Consider the following 14,485-nt stretch of genomic DNA (forward strand, 5'->3'; position numbering starts at 1 on the left):
TCATTTTCCCTTCTTGGTTACAGGGACAACCATCTCAACTTATTCAAATGATTCCCCGTCATTTACACCTCATCTTCTCACACTCTTTTCCTTTTGCACATTTCTTATAATTGTTCAAAATCAACCCTCAACCTTTCCCTCAACCTACACTTCATTTTTTTTTTGTCATCTTGTACTCGCATGCCTCCTATCCTCCTCCACTGATTTTTTTCCCGTCCTTTGCTTCTTTTTTCAATGTTTCTTGAATCTTTTCTCTGGAATTTTTGACGGATCGTCCCGTATTTCTTTTCCTTCCTCGTCCTTTTTTTTTTCCACACACCTGAATCTCTCATTGTTATCTCATCACCCTGATCCTCCTGTGCACATTTTCTCTTTGTCACCTCATCATTTCCTCCCCTCCTAATCCCTCATCCCCTCACACCTGTCTCAGCATCACCCTTCCTTCTCCTTTCATCCATTTAACATTTGTTCTTCTTCCTTTTTCTAAAAATGTCTCCAAGTCTCTTAAACCTGTCAGTTCCCCCTCTGAAGAGTTACTCTCCTCATCCTACTTTTCATCATCAGCAGCTTCTCCTGCACCCCCCCCCCCCCCCCCCCCCCCCCCCCCGCCTCACTGTTGCCTGTTTGCCTCTTCCCTGCATCCCAATGTCCTCCTCTCAACATTATCTCCTGCAGCATCGCCTTTATGGAAACGCTCAGTATGCACGTGGCGTCTGACCGGGGACTTTTGTCACGAGCTCTGTACATTATTGAAAGCGAGCAGATCACTAATTCATGTCAGCTGAGCCTTGTGGGGTTTGAGTAGGAGGTGGGTGGGATCTTGTTGCTTCTTGAAGGCTCTTTCATGTGGCATGAACCAGGTCTTAGCTTTCACTTTCCTCGCTCTCTGCTCCGTACTTGCTCACCTAATTCCAGCCTGCTCCTCTAACTCAGTCTTAATCTTCACTCCTTTTTCTAATTTAGTCAGAGTCTCCTCACGAAAATGTCCTTTATATTTAGTCAGATATTAGTCATTTGTTATTGATTTAATTTAGTCAATTAGTCACTGACTAAAATTCCACATCAATTTAGTTGACGAAAAAAGAAGATATTTTAGTCAACAAAATCAGACGCAAGCTTTTATTTTGATCATCAGAAGCTCACTTATGCTGCATTCAGGTGCTGCTCGGGTGGTCCAAGTTTTCCGAGTTGGGAAGTCGTTCTTCCCACTTCAGTGTGTTCACATGATTTAAGTTCGGAAAGTCGGAATGTTGTAACAACAGCACAAACAAGCGTTGATGCTACAAAGAAGATCAGTGAAATGTAACTGTTAAAAAAGTAAATGTGCAATACGTGAATTAATAAAAAGTATGTTAAGATTAACAAAAAAATATTTTGCCCTCCATTTGATGACGATTCTGACATCAAGTCGGGGAAGTCGTGCATCTTATTCTTTTCCAAGTTTCCCAGTTATTGGTCCGACTTGAGCAGGTGTTCATGTGCATTTTACAACTCGGAAAATCTTTTTCCCGATGTTTTCCGACACCACGTGAATGCAGCAGAAGCTCCAGGGGGCGGGGCTTCACGGACCTGCAGGCTCCAGGCTCCAGGCTGCACATTGTTGCACTCACAGCACACACACCTTTGATGAAGTCTGCTATGGTTTACAATGATTTTAGAACAGCTGAGGGGGCTTAACACTTCTTTATCGAGGACGTGATAATCCTCACTTGTTATGTAGTTTTCGTTTCGTCACATTTTCATCAATTAGATGATGAAGTAATATTATTCATCAAATCGTCAAATAGCGGAGTTTCGTCTCGTCATCGTCATAGTTGACTAATTTTAACACTGCCTATCCTCTGTCAGTCTCCGATCATGTTCTATGTTCTACTTCTACTACGGCATCGGTATAAAGATTTCTACTCCATCTTTCCTCCCTCACTGCCTCATTCATTGATGTCTGATCTAATTGCTTTCTGCTTTCTAATTGCTCTGACCCTGGGCACAGTGTAACAAGCTCCCAGAGGATGCACTCCGCCTCGGCCTTCGTCGCTGCATCCCTGAATCACTGCGCTCATTTTTTTTTTTTTTATCTGTTCCTCATCCGACTTTTCCCCGTACATTCCTTCATTAGAAGCTCTAATACCAAATCCCCAAGATGTACAGTTTCATATTGTGAGAACAAGCTGGCTGAACTGAAGCTCGTCTGAAGCCAGGAACGACCACTTGCAACCTGTCTTTTGATATTTTCAAGAGTGGAGTTTTTTGTTTTCTAAGACTGAGCCAGGTAGAGGGAAGAAGGTAGGAGATAGAAAAAGAATGAGTGGGAGCACAGAAAAAAGTAGAGGTTGGGAGGACAATGAAAAGAAAGGAAAAAAAAAAAAGTACATCCTGATGACATTGTGAGGCTTCCATGGCAACACAACTTAATATAAAATGTGAAATATGAAGTTGCAGCCCAGTGAACTAAAGCAGACAAGCCGCTGCACATTTTAACAGCTTTGGCTCCGCCTCAGAAATAAGGATTTAAAATATATGACACACATTTGAACTTTTCTCTCACCAACATGTCTTCCTCCGTCATCCAGCAGTGTGATATGTCACACATCAAGCCAAATCCAAGAATTGTGTCACCTTGAACGAAAACCTGGAGCGAGAAACAACACAGAGAAATCAGGCTTTGTTCATGCAGGAAATGTTCGAGCACTGGAACTTCCTGTTGATCTGCATCCTATTTTCTCTCGTGTTTTGCTGGAAAACAATGACAGAAAGGAAGCTCAGATCCTCTAAATGAGTCCTCACTCATCTGTAGTGAGATAAGCCCTCCAGATAGAGAGTGAGGTGAACAATGCAATTCCGTCGACATCGGTTGTCAGTCATATCGCGTGAATTTCTATGAGCACGGAGCACCAGAACTCAATATTGTTATCAATGATAGAGGACAGCTCAACAATCATTCCCCTCCTCTTTCACATTAATGCCAGAGCCTTACTGTACGTGTGTGTGTGTTTGCATGTGTGTGTGCTTGTCTTTTTTTTTTTGTTTTGTCTCATAAATATTCATGCCAGAACACCAGCATAAAGATCAAAACATTTTCTCCTGAAGGTTAATAGGTCAAACGCGTAGATCAAAATCGAGTTGTTGCACACACTCCTCTCATTAGAGGCATTTAAAGAGAATCATTTGATACAGATACTCTGATCTTCCCCTCGGCCCTCCCTGGAGTATACTCGCTTTCTCTCTCACAAACACACACACACACACACACGCACACACATGCTGTAGGTCCTTTGGGCACAGGCAGCCCCCCCCGACTCAATCCAGTTCTATCTCTTTGAAGAGAGAACGCCAACCATACATGTGTGTCTATGCACATGCACACACATTCATGTACTCCTGCTGTGTTAGTGCATGTTCTTTAATCAGATCAGGTGTTTAATTATTAATGTGTGTGTGTGTGTGTGTGTGTGTGTGTTAAAAGAAGCGCAGGCAGGATGTGTGAACAGTTCTGACCCTGTAGCAGTACTGTTTAACCTTTGCTGTGGAATAATCATGTGCGTGTGTGCGTGTGTGTGTGCGTGTGTGTGTGTGCGTGTGTGAAAGAAGGAGTTTTTAAAAAGACAAGAAAGCCGCTCAGTGTGCGCGTAGATTTGAGATGAGTCAAAAATTGCCTCCGTGAAAAAGCAAAAGGCAAAACACCGAGCTGCGAAGATGCCTCCCGTGACACTTTAAAACATTCCTTCTTTCTCCTCGTCTCTCCGCAGGTGTGTGGAAATCATCGCCAAGGAGGGTAGGAGTCTGAAGGAGCTCTATCTGGTGTCCTGTAAAATCACAGACCACGGTAAGATACTTCCAATCACTGTCCCTTTGTTGCAGTCAACCTCCAACATTATTATCACAACCGTTATTACCCTCTGTCACTACAATGATTCAGGACTCATTTGATTTTACGACTCGGCCCCTAACGAGACGTGCAAACGGTAAAAATATTATTGGAAAGTTTAACAAGAATAAAGTAATGTTCGTCGGATCTCTTTGGTGCAATTCAGACATTTTGATATTGTAGTCGGTGGGTCTAACTTTGTGTAGAAATGTTCTACACATATTTAGCACCTAGTTTTGCAGAGTAATTTGGTTTTTTTTTATACAATGCACAGCTGAGTTGGATTATTTCTGCACTAAAACATCAAGAGTGAAAGGCTTGCATCAGTTATTTGATTTTCTTACTTTGGGGTATCTGAGGAGGTGTTGCAATGCTTTTTTTTTAACAATCACAGAATAAGAGAAGAAAAACTGACACAGATGAATCCCACTCTGATGTCATTCATCACTGATCATACAGCCTCAGCCTTTACCATTCCCATACCTGTCTTAAGCACACACTCTACAAAGAAACACACAGAGACATACATATACATGCCAGTGCATTGATTGAGGCGTGTTTACATATGAGACTACTACTGTCAGTATTTTAAAACCTTGTGAAAAGCTCTCATGTCATTCTGATCCCCGTTCTGTACGATCGTTCTGAGACATCTTAAACCTCATTTCTTCTCCACACTTTGCTCACATGCTGTAAAAAAAAAGAATTGTGATGAGAAAAAGTCAACCTTTGTTCATTTGATTAAACATCGTGTTGATAAAGACAGATTGATCTATATATACATTTTTTCTCTAACTAATTTTTTATTTATTTTTTAATTAATTAATTTATAGTTTTGTTTGTGTTCTCGCTACTCCCCACTATGTTCCGCACTTTAATGCATTACGCTGTCACGAACGCATTCACACCTTTCTAACACTCTACCTGAAGATAAAAACCAGTGCTTGACTTTCATCTCATTTAAATGTATTTGTCTGTATTGTTGCTTTGTATCTTTGCTTATGTTTTTCTATTTTGTGTCTATTTTGTCTGTTTTATTTTTATTCATTTATTTATTTTTTGTCTTTGTTTATTTGTTCTCGCTTCAGTTGTCATGTCTATGTTTTGTCTACATATTCTTGTTTCATTTTGTCCACCTTATCACCAATATAAAATAAAAATAAAAACGTGTCGATAAAGACAGTCCATACTGCGGACACAAACAGAGAGAGAGACACACAGAGAGACAGGGGGCGGGGCTAGTTGCTCTGTAGGAGATCAGAGGTACAGGTGAGTCTGTCTGGAGGCAGGAAACTGAAGTGAAAAGTGTAAGTAGTTCATGAATGAACATTTAATAAGGGGCAGAATCAACTTAAAATGTGTCTGTTAGAGATAACCAACAAACATTGAGTCTACCTGTAAGGTGATGCAATTCAATTTTACAAAACAAACCCAGACTTTTGCATTGTGATGTGTGAAAGATCAAACTGATATTTTTTATTTACTTGCTTGATCTTGATTGTTAAGTTAGGTTTAATCCGACTTTTTATTTAAATATGTGCCATGCACTGTCTGTAGCGAGTGTTTGAACTTGTTTTCCCTTGATTTTCTTTGATAAACCCCCCCCCCCCCCTTGCTTAAATGAATTCCCCTGTCAAAAATGTAAATTGCACAAAGGGCCTAACAAGACTGCAAACGTAAGACTCTTGTGCTTGTTTGCCCCGTGGAGTTTCCCTAAAATTGGCTTCTTAAAGCAGGTGTACTTTGCATTTGATCTTAAAGAGACAGTAGCCCGTGCTTTTGATAGTCATGCTCTATTCCAGTTTTCTGTCCAAGACAAACACTGCTTCACTTGTTTGTTTGTTTTTATCTTGCTATTGTCTGAATAATTAGCTCATTGAAAACTGCACAAAGGGACTAATGAGATAAGAGAAAACAAGCCTTCTGCTTGTTTGTCCCATGGTGTTCTCTCCGGAGCTTAGGGAGCTTAGGCTGAGTCGGGGGCTGTATTGGTGTGGATCACAGCCCACTGAGACTTAGAATGTGATCTTGGCATAGACAGCAGACATGAGTCCGACTTTTATGATGCTGTATTTTAACCCCTTTACTTACATGGATAAAATATATGAAGTGAGTTGCCTACTTAAGGGATTGTTTGATTTAAAACATCATGCACATTCTTTTTATACAGACTTGTTGCACTTTTAGCTGTATTACATTTCCAATTTAAACATACTCTTTCCCTCTTGCTGTGTTTTTTTTTTTGTGCTTATTTTGGGGTATTTGGATGATCATTGAAATTACTGTAAACTGGAACTAAATTCTCATACAAAGAAACCCATGCAATAAAGCATGTTCAGGGACAGAATCACAATCAGGTGTTTCAGGTGACACATTATGACCATTAACTGTATAATACATGGACATAGATGCAGTGACATCACCAATTGGGTTTTGGTGAGGCCTTTAGAAGCCGATGATGGCAGCCGCCATGTTGGAAATTTAGTATTGTAAAGCGCTTTTCTAGTCTTCTGACTACTCAAAGTCTTTTACGCCGCAGGTCATACCTACCCATTCAAAGATTGATAGCAGAGGTTGCTGTGTAAAGTGACAATTAGAATGAATTAATCACATTCATGCACATTCATAAACAGTGGCAAAGTGTCCTGCCCAAAGACATATCAGACATGTGGCTGCAGGTGCTGGGGATCTAACCCCCGACCTTCAGGGGTATATATATGAAGTATTTTTGGTCCAGTAGCCAAACTACAGACTGGTATTAAAGGCTGCACACTAAACCAACCACATGACACGGTTGACACAAACCGCCCAGAAATGACTCCTCCATGACCAGAATTTGAGAAAGAACATGTTGAAATTCAGCTGGCTTGCTCAGAGGAAGTCTCTAACTTGTTTCCTCTCAAGTGGCTCACTGGAGAAGAACTTTTGTAGAGGCCAGTAAAAAAAAAAAAAGGTTTTTAGCTAATGCAGCCAGTGGAAAACTGTCAAAGAAGTGAATTGGGTGTCATCTTGGAAGGCAGTTCCATCCAGTTTTTCCTAATGTTTTTTTTTCCCCCAATCTAGATTTATTGGCAAGCAACGTTATTATTTTTCTGACTAGGAAATGAGATGGTTAGCCATTTTCAACTCCAGCTACTGACTACTTCTCTGACATAGCTGACAATTATAAACATTATCTGTTTCTCTCTGCTTCAGCTTGATGTTCCTCATGTGGTTTTATTCATAGTGACAGCAGATATAAGAGCTTTAATGCCAGGCACTTTTGTCAGAGGTTTTCACAGCGTAGTTGTCGTTGTTTTGTACGTTACCACAGAGTGTTCACTTAAATGATTCCCCTCTTACATGAGCCGCAGTTTGCTGCTGACTTCTGTGAGTAACCATGACAATAATCACCCTGACCCCTCTGAACCTGAGCTTTAACTGTGTGTGATATTGTGTGTGTGTGTGAGAGGTTTTTAGTGGGCGTGTTTCTTTGGGTGTTTGATTAATGACTTACAGATCACAATAGTACATTAAACCAGGAATGCACACAACCACCCCCTTTACATCCCTCTCCTTTTCTCTGTCTCTCTAATCATTCTGACCAAGATGAATTGGTGATATCTGATCTTCTTCCTTCACTAATGACCCCTCCGGCCCCCTTTTGGCCGATGATTGGATCTGTGTGTATTTATGTGTGTGTGTGTGTGTGTGTGTATGTACATCATATGTCCTCCCAGGATAGAGATGCTGGTTGCTGGAGCACAGCACTCTAACAACATGATTGGTGGATTTCCTGCCTCGGATAAATTAAATAACAGAAATGAGATTTTACATCAGCCAAGCTGGCCCCCCGATTTTTTTTTTTTCCGCCCATCTCCTCTGCTAATTATTTTTATTAATGGCCTCTCTGAGTGCATTTGAGATGTCCACAAGCCTCTTGCGTTAGAGTGTTCTGTTTTTTCCTGTCGGCTTTGGCTTCCTGTGTGATTTTTATAGGAGCCTTGAGGACAGACAGAGAGAGACATAAAGACAGGTTTAGATGACAGAACGAGAGAGAGAAGGCAACATGTAATTTTACTCCGGTGGCAGATGGTTTCCGAGATTATTTTGTGCGGAAGAGGAAACAAATGGGAAAAAAAGTGAGGATGGAGCCTTTTTTGGCGTAATGATCTCACTGAAAGCTCTATTTATGCTTCAGAGAAAGAATAACAAAAACTTCCCCAAAGAACGTATTATATGAAACACCATTTTGTTTGTATTCAATTTGGTATAATTACTTGTTAGACACATTGTTTTTTTTTTGATATAGCTGTTAAACTCATATGTATTTCTGTAGCTTGGTTTTCTCACCTGTCACTAATGATTGATGATGAATAATAGAAACTATTTTTAAAAGATTGTTGTTACATCTCCAAAAGCATCCTGTCCAGATTTCCTCCAGCTTTCATCTTTCATTCAGTGCATCTTGTGTTTTCCAAATTATCACTAGTTAATGTCTGTGATCCTGACGTGTTAAAAAGCTATCAACACCCACATACAGAAGTTTGCATGCACTTGCGTACATCAACTCTGTCATACATGTCCATACACCAGGATTTACTACAGTGGCAGAAAAAGGAATTGAATTAACTAAAACAAAAGTAAATGATTTTTACGTTTGAATATGAATAAAAAAAACATCCAACTCTTTAGTTTGTCCTCACATGCGTAGGTAGTGTTTTCTGACCAAAAATCTCTCCCCCCCCCCCCTTTGAAGGATATAAGTTATACATGCTTAGATGCATGTATGATTGATGGACGGGCCAGTTTAGCGGTTTGTCGAGGAACTTAAAACCCGCCTCTGCAGCCTGTCGTCTTCAAGTTAGGTTGAGACAGCATTTCCAGCATGGCGACCGCCAGCGCCGGGCTTCCAAAGCCCCTTGAGGTAACAGAGGGGTGATGTACACTCAGGCACTAAATTAATATTTACAGTTTGTGTGTCTGACATCAACCTTGTGGCAAAGGTTTCTGGCAGTAACAAAAACCCAAACAGTTTTAGTTTAGTGTATCTTGATGTTGAAGGTTTGCTTTTGTAGGGCATACATGTCAGTTTTATAAACTACTAAAAACTCATCACAAGAACATTGATAACAAATGTTAACAGACATTAATAGACATTTCAGAAGAGTGAATACATTTTATTACTAAGACTTTCATCACTACAGAAGTACTATAAAGACCACTCTGCGTACATCCAATCAGACACAAGGGCAGTCTGTAGCCCTCGTTCTCCTAAAGCAGGGAAGCCATATGGAAAACATTTAGCAGTACCCTGGAACCCAGTGTTATGTAGATTATGTTACTCATCTTTTCATATGGAGACCCTCAAGCTGCATGCTTTTGAGCAATTTTAAGTCCTGACCCCCTCATGTAACCCCCCCAATCTACAGAGTGCCCACTTATCACTGCCACTTCTAGGCTCCTAGGGCTGCAGAGACACTTTCCAACACTTTCAGTAATCATACTGTATGTAGCTTCTGTGGTCATATATGTAGTGTGAACTGGAGATGCTGTTGTCTAGAAACAGATTGACTGGTTGTTTGTATTTTTTACAAGAATAAAAATACTCTAATTCCCATGCTTATCTTGCCTTAAAAAATAAAAGTACCAAACAACAGGCCTTTGCTGATGCATTTACTTACAAGTGTATACCGCTTTGAAATAATGAACATGTGCTTAATCAAAATAAAATACAGGACCACCTTCATTTCTTACTCTTATAGGAACTCAGGCAGAAGGGTTTGGTTTGCCCATTGCCCTGCAGAAGTAGAAGAGCTCTACCATTTGTTTGTAAGCTGATCCTGATGAGAATCCGTCCTCAGCTTCGCTCCCAGTGCTAATCAGATCTCTGCACCATCACTGTCATCCTCCTTATTGACCTACACAGAGCATGTGGCCTACACTTTACCTTCAACACACCTGCACAGACAGTGATACCTCCTTGTCTGCGCTCGCTCCTGCACTCATTGTCCCTGTGCGTCTTTTATGTGCGTGTCTTGCATTCACATGCATCCATTTGCGCGTCCGCCCTCCTCAGTGTGTACATCTACCTGTGCTCATCTTGTCCCTCTAAAGCCGTCTGCTTTATCCTTTAGACAAAAAGAGAGACCTTGGCAACCTCCGTTCTTTACATATGGTAATTCCCCTCTTTCACCTGCACGCCTCCCCACGATCCCTTACCTTGTCAGGCACGGCCTCCTGTGTACGTCTGTGCGAGCGCGGGATCCAGAGAGACACCTGTGGGAGAGTGAGAAGGGGAGAGAGGGCACAGCTTTGGTCTGCTTTTAGAGGACTTCAAGCTGTTCTGCTGAAGAGTAGCTGAGTGGGAGGGATTTATTCAGGCCTTTAGACTGATAGAATTCAAAATCGTTCATTTAATGCACAGACAGTGTTAGGTGACTGACATGTTGAGCACTTTTAAGTATAAGATGGACGTGGAATTCTCGCAGCTGAATCAACGGGGCAGAGTATGAGCCCTCTTCAGTAATAAACACTAAACAATTTTCTTCCCCTCTAACATGAAGTAGGGGCTCAGCTTAGCTTCATGACATACAAAAACACAGTCTGCATAAACACTTTAACTTTCTTATCCTTTGTCACTTAGCTCCATCATCTGTCTGCCAGTCTCTATGAGCAGACTCTACAGATTAGTGCATGATCTATAGGCCAGGGACAAGTTTGTCAGGTGTCAGGGGCGTTCTGATTTCTGATAGTAGTTAGGAAAGCAAACAGTGTGGAGAGTAAAAAAGGCACAACACATTGGCTATGATACCTTTCAATGTGATATACGATGCATTTCACTAAGATACGAAACAAAACATTTTCTGTCATACCTGAACCCATCATCTGACAAGCTATAGACAGATATCTGCATTTAATTACAGACCAAAATCTGATTAACGACTTTGTGTTGTCAGTTGAATTCTTGCTTTCCAAACTGCACGCAAACTGTAAAAAAATAAAATAAAATAAAATACAGTGGTACTATTGGTTAGACCCCCGAAAAGTTTACTATCGCTCCCAGATTTTTTACCATCATCAAATGATAGATTATTGGTTCTGAGGTTTGAAAGGTTTTTTAAATTCACAGCTTTATTTTGACTTTGTTATCGTCTAGATTGTCATATTAAGAGCCATGAGCCAATCCCAATGAACAAAAGAGAAGATCCATCCGTCCTTTATCTATACCACTTTTCACTGGGGGCCTGAGCCGATTGCAGCTGTCATTGGGTGAGAGGCGGGGTACACCCTGGATTGTTCGCTAGTCAATCATAGGGCTGACATATACAGTAGAGACAGACAACCAGCCACACTCACATTCACACCTACGGGCAATTTAGAGACACCAATTGACCTATCAAGCATGTCTTTAGACTGTGGGAGGAAGCTGGAGTACCCGGAGAGAACCCAGACATGCACAGGGAGCACATACAAACTCCACTCAGAGAGGCCGTGTCCAACGGGGATTTGAACCAGGAAGCAGGAAAGAGGAGAGAAGATGCTCATTTGAAATAACTCAAACTTAAAGCCATATAATAAGTCGTTTTTTAAAAAGATGAATCATCCATAGAATCTTGTGTTTCTAAAATGAATGGGAACTTTGGATTTTGAAGTGCAAAAAAGCTCCCTCTTTGAAGAATCCCCTCCTATTTTGCATCTATAAACCCCCCTAATAAGAAATGTTGACAATGACAGCCCATCTTCCAGACCGGTGTGATTGTGTTGCATTGTTGTATAAGAAGGACTGAGCTACTCAGATTGTGCATTTCATTGTCATGTCCATCTGTATTTACCCATGTGTCAGCTTGTTGGATTATTGCTGTCACTCAATTTCTAGCCTCTTATTCTCTTATTTAATCACTGCATTCTTTGCTCTCATATATTTAACATGCAGCTACATTTTCCTCATTTTCACCCTTTCTTTTTTTTTTTTCCCCTGCTATGAAGAACCCTGTTCCATTACCCAAACCCCTTCTTCCTCTCCTTTCCCCTCTCATCTCCTCTTTCCATTCATCTTTCAGCTCTCACTTTCATCTGAGGCGCTTTACTCTAAATGCACTGAACGTTGATAGATGGGGCTTCCCTGCCCCTCCCCTTCAGCAGAAAGAATGAAGTATGGCTTCACATGTGCGTCTTTACTGATGTATTTTCGCGGCTCTGTGCGTGCTTACGAGCCTTTGTGTGAGGTTTTTTTTGTTGCACTTTAGCAGGTCTCCTTTGCAGAGGGGGGGACATGCTCAGACCCCAGAGTATTAAAGAGCTTTTTACAAGGTGAGGTTACTTAGCATAAAAGCAGCTGAAAATGCATGGTAGCTATCTTACCGACCGATGAAAATGATATGTGATTGTTTGCCCCCCCCCCCCCCCCACCTTAAATATACAGTATGATGGGGCCATTAGGGTAAAGTGAAAGCTCAAGAGTTACTGCACTAGCTTTTAAACTCAAGCCAGTATTTTTTCTTTATTATTCTTCACTATTTGTTGGATTGATGTGCACGTCAAACTCTCAGCACAGAATCTGTTTCTTGCAAGCCATGGCTGTATGGCATACTGCCCTTTTTGAAATGTCACACAGTATTGGAATCACTGCAAAAAAAATAAAAGAAGGACCCATATGATCAGTGGTTGAATTTACATGTAGCATGTTTAAATATCATGATCGTGATATGGTGACAAACTCAAAGGCTGTAGATTTGTTGCTCTGTCTCTTCCCACACATCAACTTGTAAATCCCCCTGTCGTTTCCTGTTTCACATCTCTATTTCTTTTTTAAGCTCTTGTGTGTTTTCCCTCTGCCTTGCTTGTTTACCAAGCAGTTATTCACCACATACAGTGTAAGTGCTGTGAACCATAATGCGATGTAAACTAAGATAGTGTAATAGCTTGTTTGCTCCTCTCTGTCTGGCATCCAGTAGGTAAATAATGTAACTCTTAAAGCAGTCGATTAAAATGCGCAGAGCGCTACGACAGATTGATGTGAGCTGCAAAGGAGAGAAAAAGTCAGCAGACAATAGCTGTCTGTCTCCTTCACTGCGGAGTGCGGTTCTGTGTGTATACAAGCGTGTGTGTTGAGTAAGAATAAGGATATGGTTTCTTGGGTTGACGTTTAGTTTGGCTGGGTCTGTGAATAAAGGCTGTATAATCATGTTTCTTTTCTTGTTTAATCCTGACAGTCATTCTTAAGATTCCTTGGTTTTACTGAAAGACTGCCTCAGACTTTTATTTTATTTGAAGGCCAATTACGTTTGTTTGAATAGATCTTAGTACCCAGCTTAATCATACTACTGCTTTGTTATGTAGGGAGGGATGTAAAGGAACTCAAGGACACATCTATACTTGACTTGACCAGGCTGTCCAGCTTTAACCAAGTAGTGTTGTTACACAACAAGAAATTCCCCATCTGCTCTCTATCGGTAAGAGACATCAACACAACTTTTGCATCTTTATGAGACGCCAGAAGAACTTGAGAAATGTCAGTGAATTTGAGTGAACCGCCACTGCTCTTTCTTTCACTCGCTGAAGACTTGAGTTAAAAATAAGACTGAAGATCTGCGGGGTTTTTTTAAGCGTTGGAACTTTTTGAAATTATAAATCACGAGATTGTATCCTTGTAAAAAAGGTATTGTTGAAAAAGCATCGGAGGATCAAAAATGTTTTTCAACCGCACATAAAAAGGCCCATAAAAAAACAACATAAAAACCATAACAGAGTAGAGGTTAGAGCGGCTATGTGCTGATTTGTCTTGGTGTGTGTGTGTGTGGAAAAGAAAACTGAATTGGAAGCAAGGTGAGCAGATTGAAGCAGTAAAGACAATAAACACAAAAAGGTGTAGAAGTATAATGTGGAAATAAGATGTAACAAACTATAAAAAGGGTAGTATATGCTTTCAGAGGTTTTCAATAAACAAAACACCCCAGCTCTTTTGGCTCTTTTTATTCTAGGGTTAAACCTTAGAATTCCTTGTTATTGGAGATTTCAATACCTTTTAACTCGTGTAACCATCACAACACAACCTGACATCAGAACTACCCAGGCACGATCCTTCTGACATCAATTCCATTAAGCGTAAAACAATGGAACAAGTGAAAGCCAAGCCCTCAGGCCCACTCCCATGACCTTTTTTTTCATACCGAGACCCTAAAAAGCAATGAAGCAGCCGCACACAGAAAGAGCACCTACAGGAACATTTCATAAGCTGTGTGCGTTTCTCCTTGAGGCGCAGGAGAGACAGTAGGAAGGAGAGAGAGTGACATATGTTGTAGAGTGCCACTGGACATAGTGAGGGCAAAGACCCATAAAGTGGGTTATTATCTCTGCAAATCAATGAGAGTGCCTGTGCCGCGGGGAAACAACATGCACTACACCCAGCTCAGAGTCGGACTCCATTACTACCGCAACTCCACCTGGACGCAGAGGCTGCAGGGAGTTAATGTGTCCTCTGTGATTTTTAAAAGCAGTAACTAACAATTGATTTATAATGAATCTAATGTGTTGTTTTGTTGATAAAAAAAAAACCTTTAGTGTGGAAACAATCGAAAAAGTCACTTTATTATGACAGAGCTTAAGTTTATAAAACAGAGGCAACAAATACAAAGTTGC

General features: G+C 40.8%; 1 protein-coding gene across 1 annotated transcript in view; it reads left to right on the forward strand.

The window, feature by feature from the left end:
• The window catches only part of fbxl17 (F-box and leucine-rich repeat protein 17), a 241,147-nt gene that overhangs the window by 166,247 nt on the left and 60,415 nt on the right, over positions 1-14,485 (forward strand). The window contains exon 8 of the mRNA XM_061038733.1: positions 3,747-3,823. Coding sequence (XP_060894716.1) covers positions 3,747-3,823 — 77 coding nt within the window. The remainder of the gene's footprint in view (positions 1-3,746; positions 3,824-14,485) is intronic.

This window comes from Labrus mixtus, chromosome 5, assembly GCF_963584025.1.
Source record: "Labrus mixtus chromosome 5, fLabMix1.1, whole genome shotgun sequence".
Lineage (NCBI taxonomy): Eukaryota > Metazoa > Chordata > Actinopteri > Labriformes > Labridae > Labrus > Labrus mixtus.